Below are 17,567 nucleotides of genomic sequence, written 5' to 3' on the forward strand. Positions count from 1 at the left end.
GGAGACTGCTCTTGCAGCACCAACGCTCTGCACAGAGTATGGTCCCAATGGATGGATACATATAGCATTCTTTCCCGCCATTATGCAGTACTTGCAGGGGTACCTGGTGCTGTTCCAATCCTGTTGGCATTTTGAAGGAATCAAATTGATTGATATATTATTTTTATTTGTGGGATCCTAAAACCCTTCGACCATGGAGTGGTGTCAGATCATTTTCGATTACCTTTCACATCGCTAACTCCAAAGGTTTATACAAGTGGTTATTTAAAATGAGAATAAAGATAGATCCAACTTTTATTTATTTAATCAACACTCTCTCCAGCACTCACTGATGGACCTCCTGAATGTTTGATCGAATCTGTTTGGCCATCTTGTAGAAAAATGGTCACACAGACAAATATCATATATGGCATAGTTTTTTTTTTAAAGAAATAGGATTTGTAGTTTGACTGTGATGCCAAAATGTATTTTTTTTGTGTGCGTGTGATCGTGTAGTAATAAAAGCCAAAAGGTGAGTCGAGGATTGCTGTTTTGCAAAGTAAATGTGAAATGTTTGTATTTGTTGGCACCGAGGCCTCCATGCATCAAGGTGGAGATGCGGAAAGTGAGATCGATTTTGTTTATCTTCTCTCTCCAGACTAATTGCTCTGGAATGATTTGAAAATTTTGTGACTGTTTGCATTCTAAATTTGTTTGCTCTTAAAAATAATTTCAATATGAATGTTGCTTAAGGCTTAAAGTAAACAGGTTGTTCTGTGTTGTAGCACAGCATTTGCTATGTAACGATGTGGTTTGGGCACTTGTGCTGTACTGTACTCCATCGTGAACCCCCCCCCTCTTTGAAGTCGAACCGAAGGTAATGTAATCATCAAACGGAATGAATAATATGAGAAGACAACCCATGACATGCACGTCCCCTGTTTGTTGCCTTCATCTCAGTGCTTCAACCTCACAGCAGTTGCCGTGTCTTGGCACGAGATGCACGCCATGTAGCTTTAAGCATTTTGAATCGTCACCAAAACTATTCTGGCAAGATTGATCTTGCTAATGCCACATTGTAAGGGTTGATGGTTGTTGCAGTTGGATTTGAGTGGTGTACCCACGAACAGAACTTGGTGTTTGTACTTCAACTGCATGGTTGTGCTAATTTTGTTTCCCGTCTCGATGCAACAACGTCATTAATTGTTCGATGCTTGTGACGTGCGTCTCATTTCTGTGGTGGTGTAATGGTTGGGTGTGGTTGGTTCGAACTCCAACCAAGTTGTCAGACTTAAAATGATGCCTGCTGCTTCCTTGCAATGATGCTCAGCATTTTTAACAGGATAGCATATCTGGACAAGCCACAAAAAGCGCACGCTTGATGGGTTGAATGGCTGCCCCTCGCATTGAAGTTCCTCGTAAGTGATCTTGTTATTAAAAAGGTGACATCTGATATTTGTACAGATTGTGGTTATGGTGGTTTTGTCCATTGGCCTTTTCCTCCTCGTGGTTGACCCTCTGATAATGCCCTTTTAAATTCCTTTTGCAACTTTGAAGTTGAATTATTTATTTATTTATTTATTTTGGTGAAACCTGCATAATCCCCCTATTTAGATTCAACATGAGGGTATTGATAAGGATTGGTTTCGCTTGATGAGGTCCATGCCATGAGATGTACACTGTGAGCTTTCTGCATCTGTTGCAGAAAACCTGTTATTTTGACTTCAGTTGTGGGGAAGGTGTTTGAGACGTTGATTAAATACCGGATGAGGAACCGTTTAAACAGATACAAACTAATTAAAGGTAGTCAGCATGGGTTTACCAAAGGTAGTTCCTGTTTAACAAATCTTTTAGAGTGCTCTGAAGCAGTGTCTCATTGGGTGGATGATGGAAATGTGGTGGACATTGTATATCTTGACTTTAAGAAGGCATTTGATAAGGTACCACATCGGAGGTTGTTAGCCAAAGTGAGGGCTTGTGGAGTGGCTGTGAGTGGAGGATGTCATTGCTTGGAGGATGTAAGTAGCGGGTCCCTCAGGGATCAGTACTCGGACCATTGCTATTCATTATTTAAATCAACGATTTGGATAATGGGGTGAAGAGTAAGCTTTCCAAATTTTCAGATGACACAAAGCTTGGAGGTGAAGTGGATAGCAGAGGGGGTGGTGATCAGATACAGGAAAGTATTGAAACTTGCACCTGAACAAGTGTAAGGTGTTGGGGATGGGAAAGAACAATGGAAATGGATATTACAGGATACAAGGGGTAATTTTGGAGCGTGTCACACAGGAGAAGGATCTGGGGGTGGTAAAGATATGGGAGGTAAGCAGGCAGCTATAGGTAAAGCAAATAGTGTTTTAGGCTGTATTCGGAGGGGGATCAATTATAAACAAGTGGTGCCAGGCACAACAAATCCCACCCATTTAAGGCATAAAGTTGTTTTGGGGATCACATTTAAATTTGATACATCCTTAACCTGAATGTTGATTAAAAGGAATATTTTAGTCTTGGTTTGAAGTCAATTGAACCATTTTTGACAAAGTTATGACCATAAAATGATTTTAACCTTTCAAGGTCATGTAAGGTCAAAGGTCATGGTGCCAAATTAAAGCCAATAAAGGACTTGATATTTCTTCCATAGTAAACACGCATATTCCTATCCTTTTTATCCAGCCCCCCGGAGGGAGGGAGCGGGATATTGTAATCGTCCGGTTTGTTTGTTTGTCTATCAGTTAGCAACTTTACGGCAAAACGGATTTAGCAAACAATATCAAATTTAATCTACAGGTGGGCAATGAACCTTGGACGACCCCATTCACTTTTGGGTCCAATTGGATCAAAGGTCAAGGTCACGAAAAGATCAAAATCGTTTTTCGCTCATAACCGTCAAAAATGATTTGATTTACTTCAAACTAAGCTTATAGTGAACCTTATTCTATTTGTCGCTTATAATCCTACCCATTCCTATAGTGAAAAATGCATATTTGTGAAGATCGGTCGGGTCCGAAGTTTTGGGGGTCATGGCCATCGGTCAAAATTACAAATTTTCCATTAAAACTAAAACATGGTTACGAAAATACAACTTTACGGGAAAACGGCTGGCTCAAACACCGTCAAATTATATCCACAGGTGGATAATGAACCTTGGACGACCCCATTAACTTTTAGGTCTAATTAGGTCAAAGGTCATAAAAAGGTCAAAATCGTTTTTCGCTCATAACTTCGTCAAAAATGGTTTAATTGACTTCAAACTAAGACTAAAATATTCCTTATAATCAACATTCAGGTTGAAGATGTATCAAATTTAAATTTGATCCCCAAAATAACTTTATGCCTTAAATGGGTGGGATTTGTTGTGCCTGGCACCACTTGTTTTATTTGTAATGGAAAATTTGTAATTTTGACCGATTGCCATGACCCCCAAAATTTCAGACCCTACCGATCTTCACAAATATGCATTTTTCACTCTAGGAATGGGTAGGATTATAAGTGACAAATAGAATAAGGTTCACTATAAGCTTAGTTTGAAGTAAATCGGATCATTTTTGACGAAGTTATGAGCGAAAAACTATTTTGATCTTAACGTGACCTTGACCTTTGATCCAATTGGACCCAAAAGTTAGTGGGGTCGTCCAAGGTTCATTGCCCACCTGTGGATTAAATTTGATAGTGTTTGCTAAAGCCGGTTTGCTGTAAAGTTGCTAACAGACAGACAGACAAACCGGACGATAACAATATCCCGCTCCCTCCCTCCGGGGGGTGGGATAATCAAAAGATGTGATGTTTACATTGTACAGGAATTTAGTGAGGTCACATCGAGAATATTGTGTGCAGTTTTGGTCACCACAATTCAGGAAGGACATCGATGCCACCGAGAGGGTTCAGCGTAGGGCTACTAGATTGATTCCGGGCCGAGCTAGACTCAGCTATGATGAGCGGCTGAAGGAGACCGGGCTTTATACACTAGAAAGGAGGCGGTTACGAGGAGATGTGATAGATATGTTTAAGATAATGAAAGATGTAGATAAAATAAGTACAGATGAATTATTCAACAGAGTTGACAGTTATACAACCAGAGGTCATAGTCTGGGAGTGGAGAAGGGGGGAGTTAAGACGGTAGTAAGGCAGAGGACTTTTACTCAGAGTAGTTAATGCATGGAATGGTCTCCCTGTAAAGGTGGTGGCAGCAGAAAAAGTAGATAAGTTTAAATTAGAATTAGATAGGTACCTGGAAGTTATGGGGATGTTGTTAAGACTTTTAGGGAGTTTGAGTATTGATGTGTGATTGTGTACAGAGTGCTGTTGGTGGGGGTCTTGTTAAGGGGGATTGTGTGGTTGATGTGTGTTTTTAACCAAGCCCATGCCCCTCTGAGGGGAAGAAAAGAAAAGAAAAAATGCCAAAAAACAAAAACAAAACTTTTTTTTCTTTCATTAATTAAAAACGTTTTTTTTTGTATTTTCTTTCTTGGATCTTGGGTTGGTGTGGTGTTCGCGCAGGCACGATGGGCTGAATGGCCGACACCTGTGTTGGATTACCTTGTTGTCCTTGTTGCTAATCTTCATATTGTATGTATTCAGCTTTCCCCCTTTTAAAAAAAAACATTTATTTATTTTTCTCCCGTGGGATCGTGGGTATCCATGTTTATTTTGTACAAGTGTGGACATGCTGCATTTCGATGTGCGAGTGGATTTGCATGCATTTTTCAATTCACGTTGGGCCGAGAAATCTGGTTTATTGATGAGAAAATGTGCATTCTATATAATTAATTCTCCATTTGCAAATTACCAAAGGTAATTGACCTCGAGCATGATGACATCAGTGTTTGTTGTGGCTTGTGGGGAATTCTGGGATGGAACGGGAGCCGAACGTGCAGACCAGACCGTTTCAACCTGCGTGTGTTTAACGGTCACCAACCGATCGTACAACTGCAGGTGAAAATTGACTCTATTCGGATTATGGAGGGTTTAAAGGACCATGTGCTTGTTTTTCAGTCTCCATTCATCATTTGGAGGCTACTGGACCAGATGTGGCAAACCCCTAGTCTAGAACTGTCTGAGCTGGTATTGTGCAAGACCAAATCGATTGTCTTATCTCTATATCCGTGGACCTTGTGTCTCAGGATGCTGCTGAATTGTCCCACGATGGTCGAAATTGCAGGTGCATTGTGGCTCCATCACCTAAATGAAACATTTTCACCTTCAATGTCGACTGTCGGTATTATTATTATTATTATTATTACTTTTTGTTAATTTTATTTTACATAATCAATATCCCGGTACATTGGTGTTAATAAAAAATTCAATAAACTCATTAATTTTTTTTTTTCTGCAGGTTCCAAAACTACGCAATGGTCATTACATTTTCATATATCATAATATGATGTACACATTGACACGTGGTAATTCTTCCCAGTATTCCCACTTGGAGCTTCCCTGCCCTCACCCCCCCCACCCCCCAACCATGATGAGAACAGTTATTTTACTTCTAACTTCAACTTGTGTGAAAAATGATTTTGTTTTAAAGTGAGATCGGTATTGGTAATCGGCACAGACCGCGGTATCCATCGTGGATCATCATACCAGTATCACTATTGCGGATCACCATGTTGGTAATCAGCACAGGCTTTCTAAAGCACACCGGATTCATGTAGATAACTAATTTGCAATTGCTCGAAAAACAGCCATGAGGGCAAAGAAAACCGTGATTGATTGTATGGTGTTCTACTGAACTTGCTTCCTGGTACGTCTTGACGTCATAAGTTATACTGTTCCAGGTGTAGCTGAGTACATCAAAGCTTTTTAAAGATTGTATAAATAATTCTACAAATTGTTAGTGATTTACCAGTTTTTAATATATATATATATATATATATATATATATTATCTTCTTTGGGTGTATTTAGAATTCCAATACCAGCATGTTGATGACCCCACTTCAATGTTGGCATGAAAATGTAATTTTCAAAATTAACTTGATCGAGCTCGAGTAGTTTTCCATATGTTAATTGGAGGGGGAGCACTCGGGAGAGTGCAAAACCTCCGCTGCCAATACTGCTGGGTCACTCAAATGAACCTTATATCTTATTCATTAAATATGTCAAGTGCTGACAGAGTTATAGTTCTTTTCTCCAACATTTTTTTTGTGGGGGGTTGGAAAACACTTAAAACATGTAGAAATGCAAAAAAAAGAAATCAAAATTTTGTTGAAAAAAAAAAAGTTGCAAAATTTTTTTTCTCTAACAATTTTTTTTTGGTTGGAAATCACTTAAAACATGTAGAAATGCAAAAAAAAAAAATTCAAATATTTTTTCAAAATGGTCGCCATAGCGGCCATATTGGATTTTGTACCAAGTTCAAAATCTAATGGCATGATCCTTGGACCATATCTTATCCCCCCCACCAAGTTTCGTCGAAATCCGTCTTTTTTCCGTAATACTGTTCACAAACAAACAGAAAGGGTTGAAAACAGTAACCTCCATCCATCTTCGAAGATGGCGGAGGTTAACAAAAGCAATCTTTGTGGATATGGCTGATCTTTTAATTTGAGGTTTTGTTTTATTTTATTTATTTATTTTTATCCCCTTCCCCCCACCCCCACCCCCCAGGTTCTTGGAGGATGATTTTATATATATATATATATTTGAGACGAACGAACTGATAAGATCGGTGAATGTGAAGATTGCCTTTCTCTTGTACACATTGCGATCTTCCTTCAGGTTTCCATGAGTGTGGAGCGTGAGTTACTCTGCCCAGCATGCGATGAGTTCTTCATACAGCCCCTTGTGCTGCCATGCCAGCACAATGTCTGCCATAAGTGTGCTCGAGAACTGCTCGGCGATTGCATCCCCAAATTGGCTTCACACCAGAGAAGCACAAGAACCTCCCCGGTGCAAAGTCCTGAGTCAACACATGCAAGCAAGATCCATGGCGGCATTACAACGAGCACAGAGAAGGGGTCGAGCTCAAGTAATTTTTATTTTTTATTATTACATTGTAATTTCTGGTGTATGGTGGCGTGTCGCCCCCTTCGCCCCTTGGCCTGCGTGGAGCGTCGCCCACTCGCCCATCGGGCCGCGCCTGTTGCCACCTAGCCTCTCCTTGCGTGCGGAGCGTCGCCCCCCCTTGCACGTGGAGCTTCGCCCCCCTCGCCCCTTGTCCCCTTTCCGCACGGGGAGCGTCGTCGTGCTTCGGCTCGTCGCTCCCTCGTTCCCTCGCTTCCTTGCCCCTCTCGTGTGGTGTGCCCTTGCCATGAGATGTACACCGTGAGCTTTCTGCATCTGTTGCTCATCTTCAATCCTTGTATTTATTTTGAAGTCTGTGGATTTCCACTTCTGTTTTTGTCAGTTCGTTTTGCATGTCTATTCCTGTTGGGTTGAGAAATGTTGTTGTTCCTGAGCAAATGTGCATTTTATAAATTACCTGCTCTCATTCTCCCTCGCGGTCTCACGTGTGGTGTCGCCATCATCCTCTCCCTCAGTTTGGCATTTCACTCTTTCCCTCTCGCTCGTGGTCTCCCGCTCCCTTTCCTCCCTCTCCCCTTCGGTCTTGCTTGTGGCTTGTTTCGGTCTTGCTATCCCCCTCCCTCATGGTCTCATGGTGGGGCTCAATTTTTCCCTCTTGGTGTGGTTTCTTTGATGGAATAATCTTGGCTTTTTTTCAGCCGCCACCTTCTGGAGATTTGATTCGTTTTGCCAATTGTTGGTGCTTTGTTCTTGGGTTGAATTATATTTTTGTTCAGTTGATTCTCATTTGAAAGGCAACTGTTACCAAGATCTCTTGTTTTGCAATCTCTCAGATATGTAATTCCATGCTGTGACTATTACGCCACAAAAGCTTTGGTATTCACTTGCAATTTCAAAGATTGGATCTTGTACGAGGATAAACCTCTGTCCACTTTCGCTGACGGAAATAACTATTTAACAACGAAAGATGTTTAAAAATGAAAACTAATTTTGAGATTGTAATTAAAAAAAAATTTTTTTTTTCTTGCCATTCAACACACAAGCTCGTGTCGGTGTCAGTCATCGAACTGTATGATTGACATGATGTTATTAACAGAGGAGTTTGAGGTCGTGTGCTTGATATTGAATGTGGTACAAGTTGTAGTTGTGGGTTTTAACTTGCCTGGTAATGCTTGCAGGGCAGCGCCGCTCTCTTCGCCTGAGCACATCTTTACCATGTCCAGCCTGCGGGGTCGCCGTCCAGCTAGGTGATAAAGGTCTTGCGGGGCTCTTCCGCAATTTTACATTGGAGACCATCGCCGAGCGTTACAGGCGTGCGGCACGGGCTGCCGCAGCTCTGACGTGCCAGGTCTGCACAGCGGCGACTCGGCCGCAGAAGAGAGCGCAGACGACCATCACAACCGCTAACATTCCAGGCCCATCCTCGACCGCTGTGTTGCTTGCAGCAGAGGCCACCAAAAGTTGCCTGGATTGTCGAAAGAGCTTCTGTAACCTTTGTTATAAGGTGCATCACCCTTGGGGAACACACAAGGCGGCACACGAGTGCGTGGCAGCCACTTCGGCTCTTCGGCCCAAGGTGACTCCTGTCCTTTACGCATTGCTCACCTGTGGTCTCTCGTTTTTAAACCATGATATGATTTTTGTTGCCTTGCAATAATTTTTTTCAGATTGTCAAACTCAAGCTTTGTTCGGTGTTGTTTTGAAATCGTCTTCCTGAAGGTCCTGATGTGTGCCGAGCACGAGAATGAGCGAGTTTGTGTATTTTGTGATACTTGCTGCCGCCCCGTGTGCAACCTCTGTCGGAATGGTGGAGCTCACAGTCACCACCGTCTCGCTCCGCTCAATACAGCATACCGTTCTCTCAAGGTCAGCGGTCGTCTTGAGTTTGAATGTGCCATAGATTTTAAAACTCTTTTTCTCAAAGTAGAATTCAAGGAAATGCTGAGAAATCGGAAATGCTCGGGATTCAACATTGTATTTCTGGCACATTGATGCAACGCATTAAAATTCCAAATCTTCACGGCTGTGCACTGCAGGAAAAGATTTCGCGAGATGTGAAATTACTTACACAGCAGGAAGTGTCCGTGAAGAATGACATCGAACAACTCGAGGACATGATTCAACAGACGGAGGTTCGAACGCCATGTTTTGTTTTCTTTGTCATTTGTAAATCGGGGGCACTAGTCTGGTGTCGTACTTTGCAGTGCATATGTAACCAAAGTTGTCCTGATGTCGTCACCGATCCCTGTGATCCTGTTGAGTCCTTTGTGCTCAAATGACTCTTGATCACACCTAGGCCAAAGCTGTTTCTTACCCTGACTGGTTCTCTGCCAGTTTCTTTGCGAACGTGCGGAAAACACCGCGCTCGTATCATTTGGGACTGCTTGGCAAACGTTGGCGAGCCATGAGGCCGAGGTTAGAATGCAATTGGACGAGTCGAAGCACAAGCGGCTCAACTGGCTGGGTGACCGCGTGCGGGAGGCTCGAGGCCTGTTGAAGCATGGCGGTTTGGTCGGCCTGGCACGAGAGGTCTTACTTGAGACTGAACCGGCGTGTTTCGCTCAGGCTGCACGGCCATTGCAGACGAGGTGGGTGGGTGGCTTATTGATGAATTAACTTGGGTGTTTCACAGTGGTAAGCTCAGAGATCTTGTACAGTTCAAATGGTCTTTTATTTTCCTATGTCTGCTGAACAGACTTGAAGAGGCTGTGGGTGTGCTGGCAACATGGAAGCCTGGTGAACTGGTGGGCAAGGCCGCAGCACTCCCTGAGTTGGGCAATGAGATCCAGAAACTCACTGCTCCTGATGTTCTGCAGGGTGTGTTGTTGTTTTTTTTTTTTTGCGTGGCATAATCAAAATCGTAACTATAACTAGAGGGGGAGCACTCTGTGGAGTGCAAAACCTCCGCCTCCAATACTGCTGGGTCACTTAAGTGAACCTGATATCCTATTCATTGTAGGTCAAAACGGATCGGACTCAACTGAACCACGATTGAATAAACTAAACTAGATCGACGCGCATGTAGAAATGGCCAAAAAAAAAAAATCGAAATTTTTTTTGAATAAAAAAGGTGCAAATTTTTTTTTCGCTAACTTTTTTTTTGGGGGGGGGGGGGGGGTTGGAAATCGCTTAAAACATGTAGAAATGCAAAAACAAAAAATTCAAATTTTTTCAAAATGGCCACCATAGTGGCCATATTGAACTTTGGACGAAGTCCAAAATTTAATGGCATGATCCTTGGACCATACCTAACCCCCCCCCCACCCGCCACCAAGTTTCGTCAAAATCCGTTGGAGTTTTTCCATAATACTGTTCACAAACAAACAAACAAACAAACAAACAAGCAGACGGGTGAAAACAGTAACCTCCGTCCATCTTTGATGGCGGAGGTTAATTATTGGTGATTCCTATTTATCATGGACAGGTTACTCATTTCCAGGGTAACAGCACACACTGGCCTGGTGTTTTTACTTGAGATACCATGGGATCTTTAACAGGATCATGAGGGAGTACAAGGAATAGCTGGCCCATCCCCCCCCCCCCCCCGGAGTGTGATTATCTGGTGCAACTAGTATTGGCACTTTATCCTTGTGATGGATAATATCCACACGATACCGAGTCGTCCTTTCTGCATACAATTGGTAAATGCAACGTAACTGTTTCAATTTGTATTGAGACATATTGGTGCTCGATCCCCTCCCACCCCCTTCGTGTCTGCAGCAGGTACAGTACGGCCCAGCTTCGAGACCTTGCGCTGTCGTGCATATGACCTAGCAGAGCTTCACTGGCTGCCGCCGCTGGGCCAAGGCAATGCTCACAACTATTGCTTGGAGTTCCGCCTTGCAACTGATGATTGTAACCAGTGGGAGAGCGTTCAGTTCATCACGGCAGATCGCAATGGAGGTACAACATCCTTCAGGTGTTCGTCTTGATTTTAAAAACTCCATTTTTATGTCGTTCTGCTCTGTCCATGATTTCCCTTTTTGTATTGTTTGCTGTGGTTGACATATATTTATTATTATTATTATTATTATTATTATTATTATTATTATTATTATTATTATTATTTTTGAAACTCCACTGTGCTCATTTACTTGTATATTAATTTTTTTTATCAATATATTTATTTTAAAGTTATTGAAATTGATAAATTATGGACAGTCTGCAGAAAGAGTGGTAATTAACTTGTAATTGATAAAACTACAGATTCACTTGCTCGGTATGGTGAGGACGGCACTGGCATTCCAGACCAGGCTGATCACGTCAGTACGAGGGATTTGAATTTTTATGCTTCTGGAAAGGGAGATTATTGTATCATTCTTACCAGATTACTATGTGATTGTCGGTTTAAAAAAAAAAAAAAAGAACCCATCTATCTCATGAGTGATGAGTGGTAGGGGGATTTGCACTGCCTGCGTTACCTGATTTGGTGGACATGTACGAGTCCAGATTTTTATTTTTCGACCAAGTTCGATTAGCAGGTTGCACACAAATGACAAAAGCCAACTGTTCAATCTTGCAGCGAAACTGTGCTTTAAATTTTAAATTGATTAAGAAAAAAACATCTCCTTCCATGTATGTTTGGTGCAGAAATGTTCCAACCTGTATTTGTAATATGGAGGTACCACCGATTGGTAATAGCGCTCCATCAGGCTATGAATGCTCAGATCGGTGGTCGTCCGGGACTGCGGGTACAAACGGTACAGTTTTCCTTGAAAATGTTAAATTGCACATTTTCCCCCCCGGCAACCTCCTTGTGAGGTTAATCCTTAAAAATAGTGCGGTGGTGGGGATGAGGATAAAATGACCGAGTATCTTGAGAAATGTTGAAAAGTGCTGGAAGATTGGGGCACGAAGCTGTCGACAGGAGACCCAATATATGGTTTGTCTATTTGAGCCTGGGGAAGAGGATGAGGGTGAACGTGTGAAGATCTGGAGAAAGTGAGTAGCTTCAAATATGTGGGGTCAGTGGTGACAGAAGATGGAAATCTGGAAATTAAGCAACGGATCGGTTCTGGTTGGAAGAACTCGAGGAACTGCAGTGGAGTGTTGTGCCATGGAAAAGTAGCGGTGAAACTGAAAAGAAGACTGTACAAGATGGTTGTGAGAATGGAGTAGAAACTTGGGCAACATCAAATGGGAATGCTGAGATGGATGTGTGGAGTGACAAAGGACAAGATTCGGAACCAGTATATCAGGGGATCGGTGAAGATTGTAGCCAAGAATAGATTGAATTGGTCTGATCATGAGATGGGATTGCCAGGAAGAAGAAGAGGCTGAAAAACCACACAGAAGGATGTTGTGGTGAGACGTTACCAGTTGTGGGATTGGAAGAAGAATGGATGATTGACAGGAGGAGATTGAGATGAAGGGTGATCAACCAACATTGTGGTGACCCCACGTAAAATGTGAAAAGACAAAAGACCGTTTTCCTTAAAAATATAAAACGTCTCGCCAATAGCGTATTGCCGTCGCGTGACTGCCTCTCCTAACCCCTCGAGAGGTGACTCAACACCTGGCATATCTGATGCCTTCCCCTGATGATTTACTCCATGACGTTTCTTTGTTTCTATATTAGGAGTTTGATTTCTAAAAAGCCATGTTTTTGACCTCTTGACTTTATTTGAATGGGATCACTTGTGCTGCCTCTCCCCCTTCCGCCCCTTTTCCCACAGACCTGAGCCCAAGTCAAATGAAAGGCCGGATAAGCAGTCCTGATGACTCTAGGCACAAGCAATCCGAGAGATGTTCTGATAATGGCAAGATTGTCGAGCAGCGGAGGAGTAATCGCGTGCTGGCGCTAGATTGTGAAACTGATGGCATTTCGTTCCGTGTCTGCACTACGGACGTCGATGGACATCAGAAGTTAAACCCGAGACTGAAGCTGCACGTTTTGGATAAGGAAGGTGGTATGTCATCTGTTTGTTAATTATTATTTTTTTTGGGGGGGTGGGAAAAGGTGGAGAAAGTCCAGGAGTGGTATACCAGTAGTTAAAAAAAATAAATAAATTAATTAGTGTTTTTTTTTTTCAATACAAAGGTGAGGCTTATGGAGGAGTCATGTGATGGTTTTTGAACAAACACTGTTGACATACTAACTTGAGCTTTGAATGTGTGGTATGAGAATAACTTGGTGGGAATTCTAAAGATTGAAGATTATCATAAGGTAAGGACATCGACCAAACACTGTTGCGAAGGTAATCGTTGAGTAAACTAATTACCTCCACCACCGAAGGGAGAAGGAGGTTATGTTTTCATCCCTTTCTTTCTGTCTGGCTTTGTCTTTGTGTACAGGATATCTCAAAAAGCTGTAGACTGATCTGGATGAAATTTTGTGGACACGTTCGGTGTGTGACAAGGACGAACTGATTAGATTTTGGTGAAGATCTGGATCCGACTAAGTTTTTGAAAGTGATTCTTCACCATTGAGTGATTGGCCAAAACCAATATCGAGAACGATGTCTCAAAAAGTTGTGGACGGATTTGGCCGAAACTTGGATCGGTTGAGTGTGTGACAAGGACGAATTTATTTGATTTTTTGGGGAAGGTCCGAATCGGGATACGAGATTTATTTAATTTTTAAAGTGATTCTTCACCATTGAAAGATGGGGCTAAAAACGATATCTTTATTGGGCCTCATATGTTCTATTGGATCAGGCATTGCGCGGTGGAGGTATGCGCTCTACCGAATGCCCTTCTAGTTTATTGTTGTGGAGACCGGTGAAGGAAGTTTATCAAAACGACGATCGACAAAGCTGCTGCCACCAAAAACCTTTCGCTTTTTGATGTGAAAACCTGCGGGACAGGTGTCGTGCCAAGTTCTATCGCAGGAGAGCAAAGGGAGTGAAGACGCATGTGATGCACAGGTACTTTAATCACCACTTGGCTTTGTTACCTGGCCAAAATGCAGCAATCACGCAACTACAATTGGCACGTTTCTGTATCTTGAGTGGAATAATAAGTGATAATCAATTGCTGTAGAACCGCCAGCAGTGCAAAAAATCAAGACCACAAGTAATTGATGGGATAAACAGGTGTTGGGCCCTTACTTCTTAAACCGAGAATGCAGCGGAATTGTGGTTTTTGAGGAAGCACGAGGGAGGAATATTCAATTAGGCAGGGTTAAGGTAAGGGAATGATAAAAATTGTAAAACAAGACTATAGTACTTGTCTTGATTTCCCTACTACAAACACCTGGCCACCATTTTGTCTGTTTGTATCATTTTAAAGGGCAGGTGAGGGGTTTCTTGTGTGTACGTACGTGTGTTTTAGTTGTAGATATCCACTCTATCTCAAGGAAACGAATTTGCTGTCACATCTGCATAAATATCAACAGGTTGAGCAGATGTGACATTTCTAACCAGAGAGTTGGTGTCAAAGCCACCCCATGCTCGCCTGTTTATACATTTATCGTTTTTAAAAGACGAGTCTAATAATATTTTTTATAAAGCATTGCAGTGAAGTCTGATCCAAATAATTTTAAAGCAACATATGTATTTGTATATTGTAATCAGTAAAAAATAGTGTGGCGGATAAAAACATTAGAAAGGAAAAAAACTTGCATTAAAAACTTTAACATTTTCACGCTCACGCTCGCGCCGGGGGTATCGCTATAGCTCTCTGTTCTTCGAACAGGTGAGCTAAAAAAAATGACGTTTCTCACTAATTCACAAAGTGTCTTTGGCCATTCATCATAATCTTCACAATAAAGGTTTCCTCATAAATAATTAATAACACCTTGCACCTCCATTGGGTGCATTGGTATCTTAAGGGTTAGAGTGCTGGAACTATGCCTGCCTGGTATGGTTCTGTTCTGTTCTTGCGTTTGGCAGCTTGGCTGCCGGGTTGCTATCATTTCTTGGAAGCGTGGCTGGGCCGGTGATGATGTGCCCCTCTACCAGTACACTGGTACTCATTTCGCTGACCTCGGAAGGATGACAGACTGAGTCAACCCCCACCTGGTGTTAATTCAGCAACCAACAGGGCTCGACCTCAACACCCTAAGATCCTAATCCAGCCGCTAAGCCAACACCAGGCTTGCCTAGTATGATTATATATCATTACATGTGCCTGGTGTGTAGGTGGAATTGTGGTGTGCACATGTATTTCTCCTATCTCGAGTCAACTCGTTCATTGTCGTGGAGACAAAATCCAAGTCCTAACAGAGTAATGGACAATACTTGCTACGTATCAACCTCGGAGGCCCATACAACACTCCCAGAGCTTACCTTCCTTGAACAAGACCATGATCACAATATGGTACAGTGTCACAGAATAAGAGAACCATTCCTGATTGTAAAAAGTTTTAATTACCCCGTGCTTTTTGGGGGGCAAAAAAACAACGGGGAGATATTGTAATCTGTTCTGTCTCTGCCTGTCTGTCCGTGGCGCTATTTCCTAAACAGTTGTGCAGAAATTCACTAAACCTGGTAGTTATGATCACCACGTGGGAAGAAAGTGCAGGAGCAGTGTCATTTTTGACCCCACCCCATGGGGCAGGGTCAAAAGGTCAAATAACCCAAAAATGAAATTGAGTACTTTTTTTTTTTTTTAGGTCGTCTCTACCGTCATCTATAAGATGACGTAATAAATAAAGCCGGACCAAATGTCCGTCCGTCAATTTTTCTTTCCAATCTTGATGAAACTTAGTATGTGGGTAGAGGTCGATGAGTGTTGCACAACGATATAACTTTTGTCTGGGTTCAAGGTCAGGGTCGAGGTCACAAGGTCACGTAAGTTATAAAAATCGCCATTTTCAAAACCTATCTAGTCTGCAATTCTACAAGATATTCGGCAACTGTTTATTGATTATGATAGTAAAAAATATTATCTTGTATCTAACCGGACAGATTTTTGAATTTCCGTCCCGTTTGACCGTCACGTGATCTGGAAGATGGCCAAAAACGCCGATGCGATTCGCAAAGAAGGAAGGAAGAAGAAATGAAATATAAATAGAAAACACATTTTTAGCCTTTTATATTTATACATTTTCCGCCGAAGGTGCAAAAGTTTCAAAACCCGAAATGTAAACGTCGGCATTTATTTTCAAAATATTTTGAAAATAAAAAAATACAAGATTTCAAAATTTCGTGCGTGCGCACCAAAATGCCGAGTCATCTTTAACCAAACTGCGCAGTCGTCTTCGGTCATAACTGAACATTGAGAACTTGTAGTATTATAGAGATCACCGTCACCCCCACACAGGGGTAATTTTATTAATTTTATTTAAAGAAACTTTGTATATGCAATCCACATTGGGGGACATATGGAATGCATAACGATTTTTTTTTTGATTTGAACCCCCCCAAAGTTCATTTCCCAAAGAGAGGACTCAGGGTCACGGATCAAAAGGGGATTAAAAAAAAAAAAATCTGATAATGAGTTTCCTCATGAAACCTTTTGCCATCTTTCAATTTTGCTTCAGGTGGGAAGCGTGGAGATTTGCGAATGCGCTCCATCAACTTCGCTCTCGTTTTAATCTGCGATACGAACACAATCGATTTAACTCCATGAATTGTTATCCGGTGACATGTCCTTTGGCATCTGTTTCGTGCTTGAACCGGTGAATGTCCATGTTCTGCCGAATGTGGAGTGGATTTTCATTTCTCACGGCAACAAGCACTTGATCGACCCTGTAGTTGAAAACAAAAACCGTGCGAGTCTTTGTATTATTAATGATTCCTTGACCATTGGTGCATTTGGTACGAGACATTCTCTTAACCTTTGTTCTCCAAACTGCAGGCAGAAAGTTGAAGCAGAAAATCAAGGATGGTTTTCAGGATATGAAGGGAAGTCCAGTGGATGGGAAGGTGACTGAGAAGCCTGTATTTGGTGGGCGACTGGCAGTGGAAGGTCTTCAAGAGGGGGAAGCGTATACGTTTCGTGTCCACACAACAGATTCGGAAGGTCGTCAGAGCTACAGTTGCGAGATGACTCTACGTACACCACCAGCACCGAGTGAGCGGACATGTGCTATTCTGTGATGTGGAGATTGACCTCAAATCCTTTATTTCCATGTCTGCGATGGAGATGTACAAATTGAATCGTGCTTTATTTTTTTTTAGTCGTCTATTTTATCTACCGTGCTGTCCTTTATCAGGTTGTCTACCACTAGTATATTTTAATCTTCATAATCCTGAAGAACTACAATGCAGATTTGATGTAATAACTAAGAACAAGTCGTTCCCTTCCTCCCACCACCTCAACGGTAAAATGAGATATATTTTACATTGGACACCAGCCAAACCGGTTTTTTTTTGTTTATTTCTCCTCCCATCTTCCTGGGGCAGTTTTTGCTTTCCTGTTGAACGCTGCCTGCAATGATCGCCTGTTGCTTACTTCCAATCGAGCAGCCGCCGACAGGCAAGCAGCACCAGCTCTGCTCTTTGGTGATGCGGAACACGATACCCACCCAGCAATGGACTTCGTTGTGGCTGACCGGCCTGCTCCAAGCACTGGTCGTCACTATTGGGCTTTCCGTGTAAGACCTTGCGCTTACCTGGTGCGTGCCGGTGTGGCAACCGAGGCCCGTGTTCATGATTGGCTGCGTCCTACCGAGTCCCGAACTTCCAGCTGTGTCAGGTGGATGGCTCGTTCTGGTTTTTGTGGCACACAGACTCCCATACC

At 42.3% G+C, this 17,567-nt stretch overlaps 1 protein-coding gene across 6 annotated transcripts in view; it reads left to right on the forward strand.

Moving 5' to 3' along the window:
• The window catches only part of LOC147021381 (E3 ubiquitin-protein ligase TRIM36-like), a 33,045-nt gene that overhangs the window by 13,590 nt on the left and 1,888 nt on the right, over positions 1-17,567 (forward strand). For 3 of the 6 annotated variants that reach the window (XM_085891280.1, XM_085891284.1, XM_085891283.1), the window contains exons 2-11: positions 6,696-6,945; positions 8,120-8,517; positions 8,661-8,807; positions 8,978-9,073; positions 9,276-9,529; positions 9,637-9,758; positions 10,662-10,844; positions 12,617-12,850; positions 16,683-16,898; positions 17,231-17,522. In XM_085891280.1, coding sequence (XP_085747406.1) covers positions 6,696-6,945; positions 8,120-8,517; positions 8,661-8,807; positions 8,978-9,073; positions 9,276-9,529; positions 9,637-9,758; positions 10,662-10,844; positions 12,617-12,850; positions 16,683-16,898; positions 17,231-17,522 — 2,192 coding nt within the window. The remainder of the gene's footprint in view (positions 1-6,695; positions 6,946-8,119; positions 8,518-8,660; positions 8,808-8,977; positions 9,074-9,275; positions 9,530-9,636; positions 9,759-10,661; positions 10,845-12,616; positions 12,851-16,682; positions 16,899-17,230; positions 17,523-17,567) is intronic. The other 3 variants (XM_085891281.1, XM_085891282.1, XM_085891285.1) reach the window with 3 other exon arrangements.

The sequence above is a fragment of the Eptatretus burgeri genome, chromosome 8 (assembly GCF_056783735.1).
Source record: "Eptatretus burgeri isolate ZD-2024b chromosome 8, Ebu_testis_v1, whole genome shotgun sequence".
Taxonomy (NCBI): domain Eukaryota; kingdom Metazoa; phylum Chordata; class Myxini; order Myxiniformes; family Myxinidae; genus Eptatretus; species Eptatretus burgeri.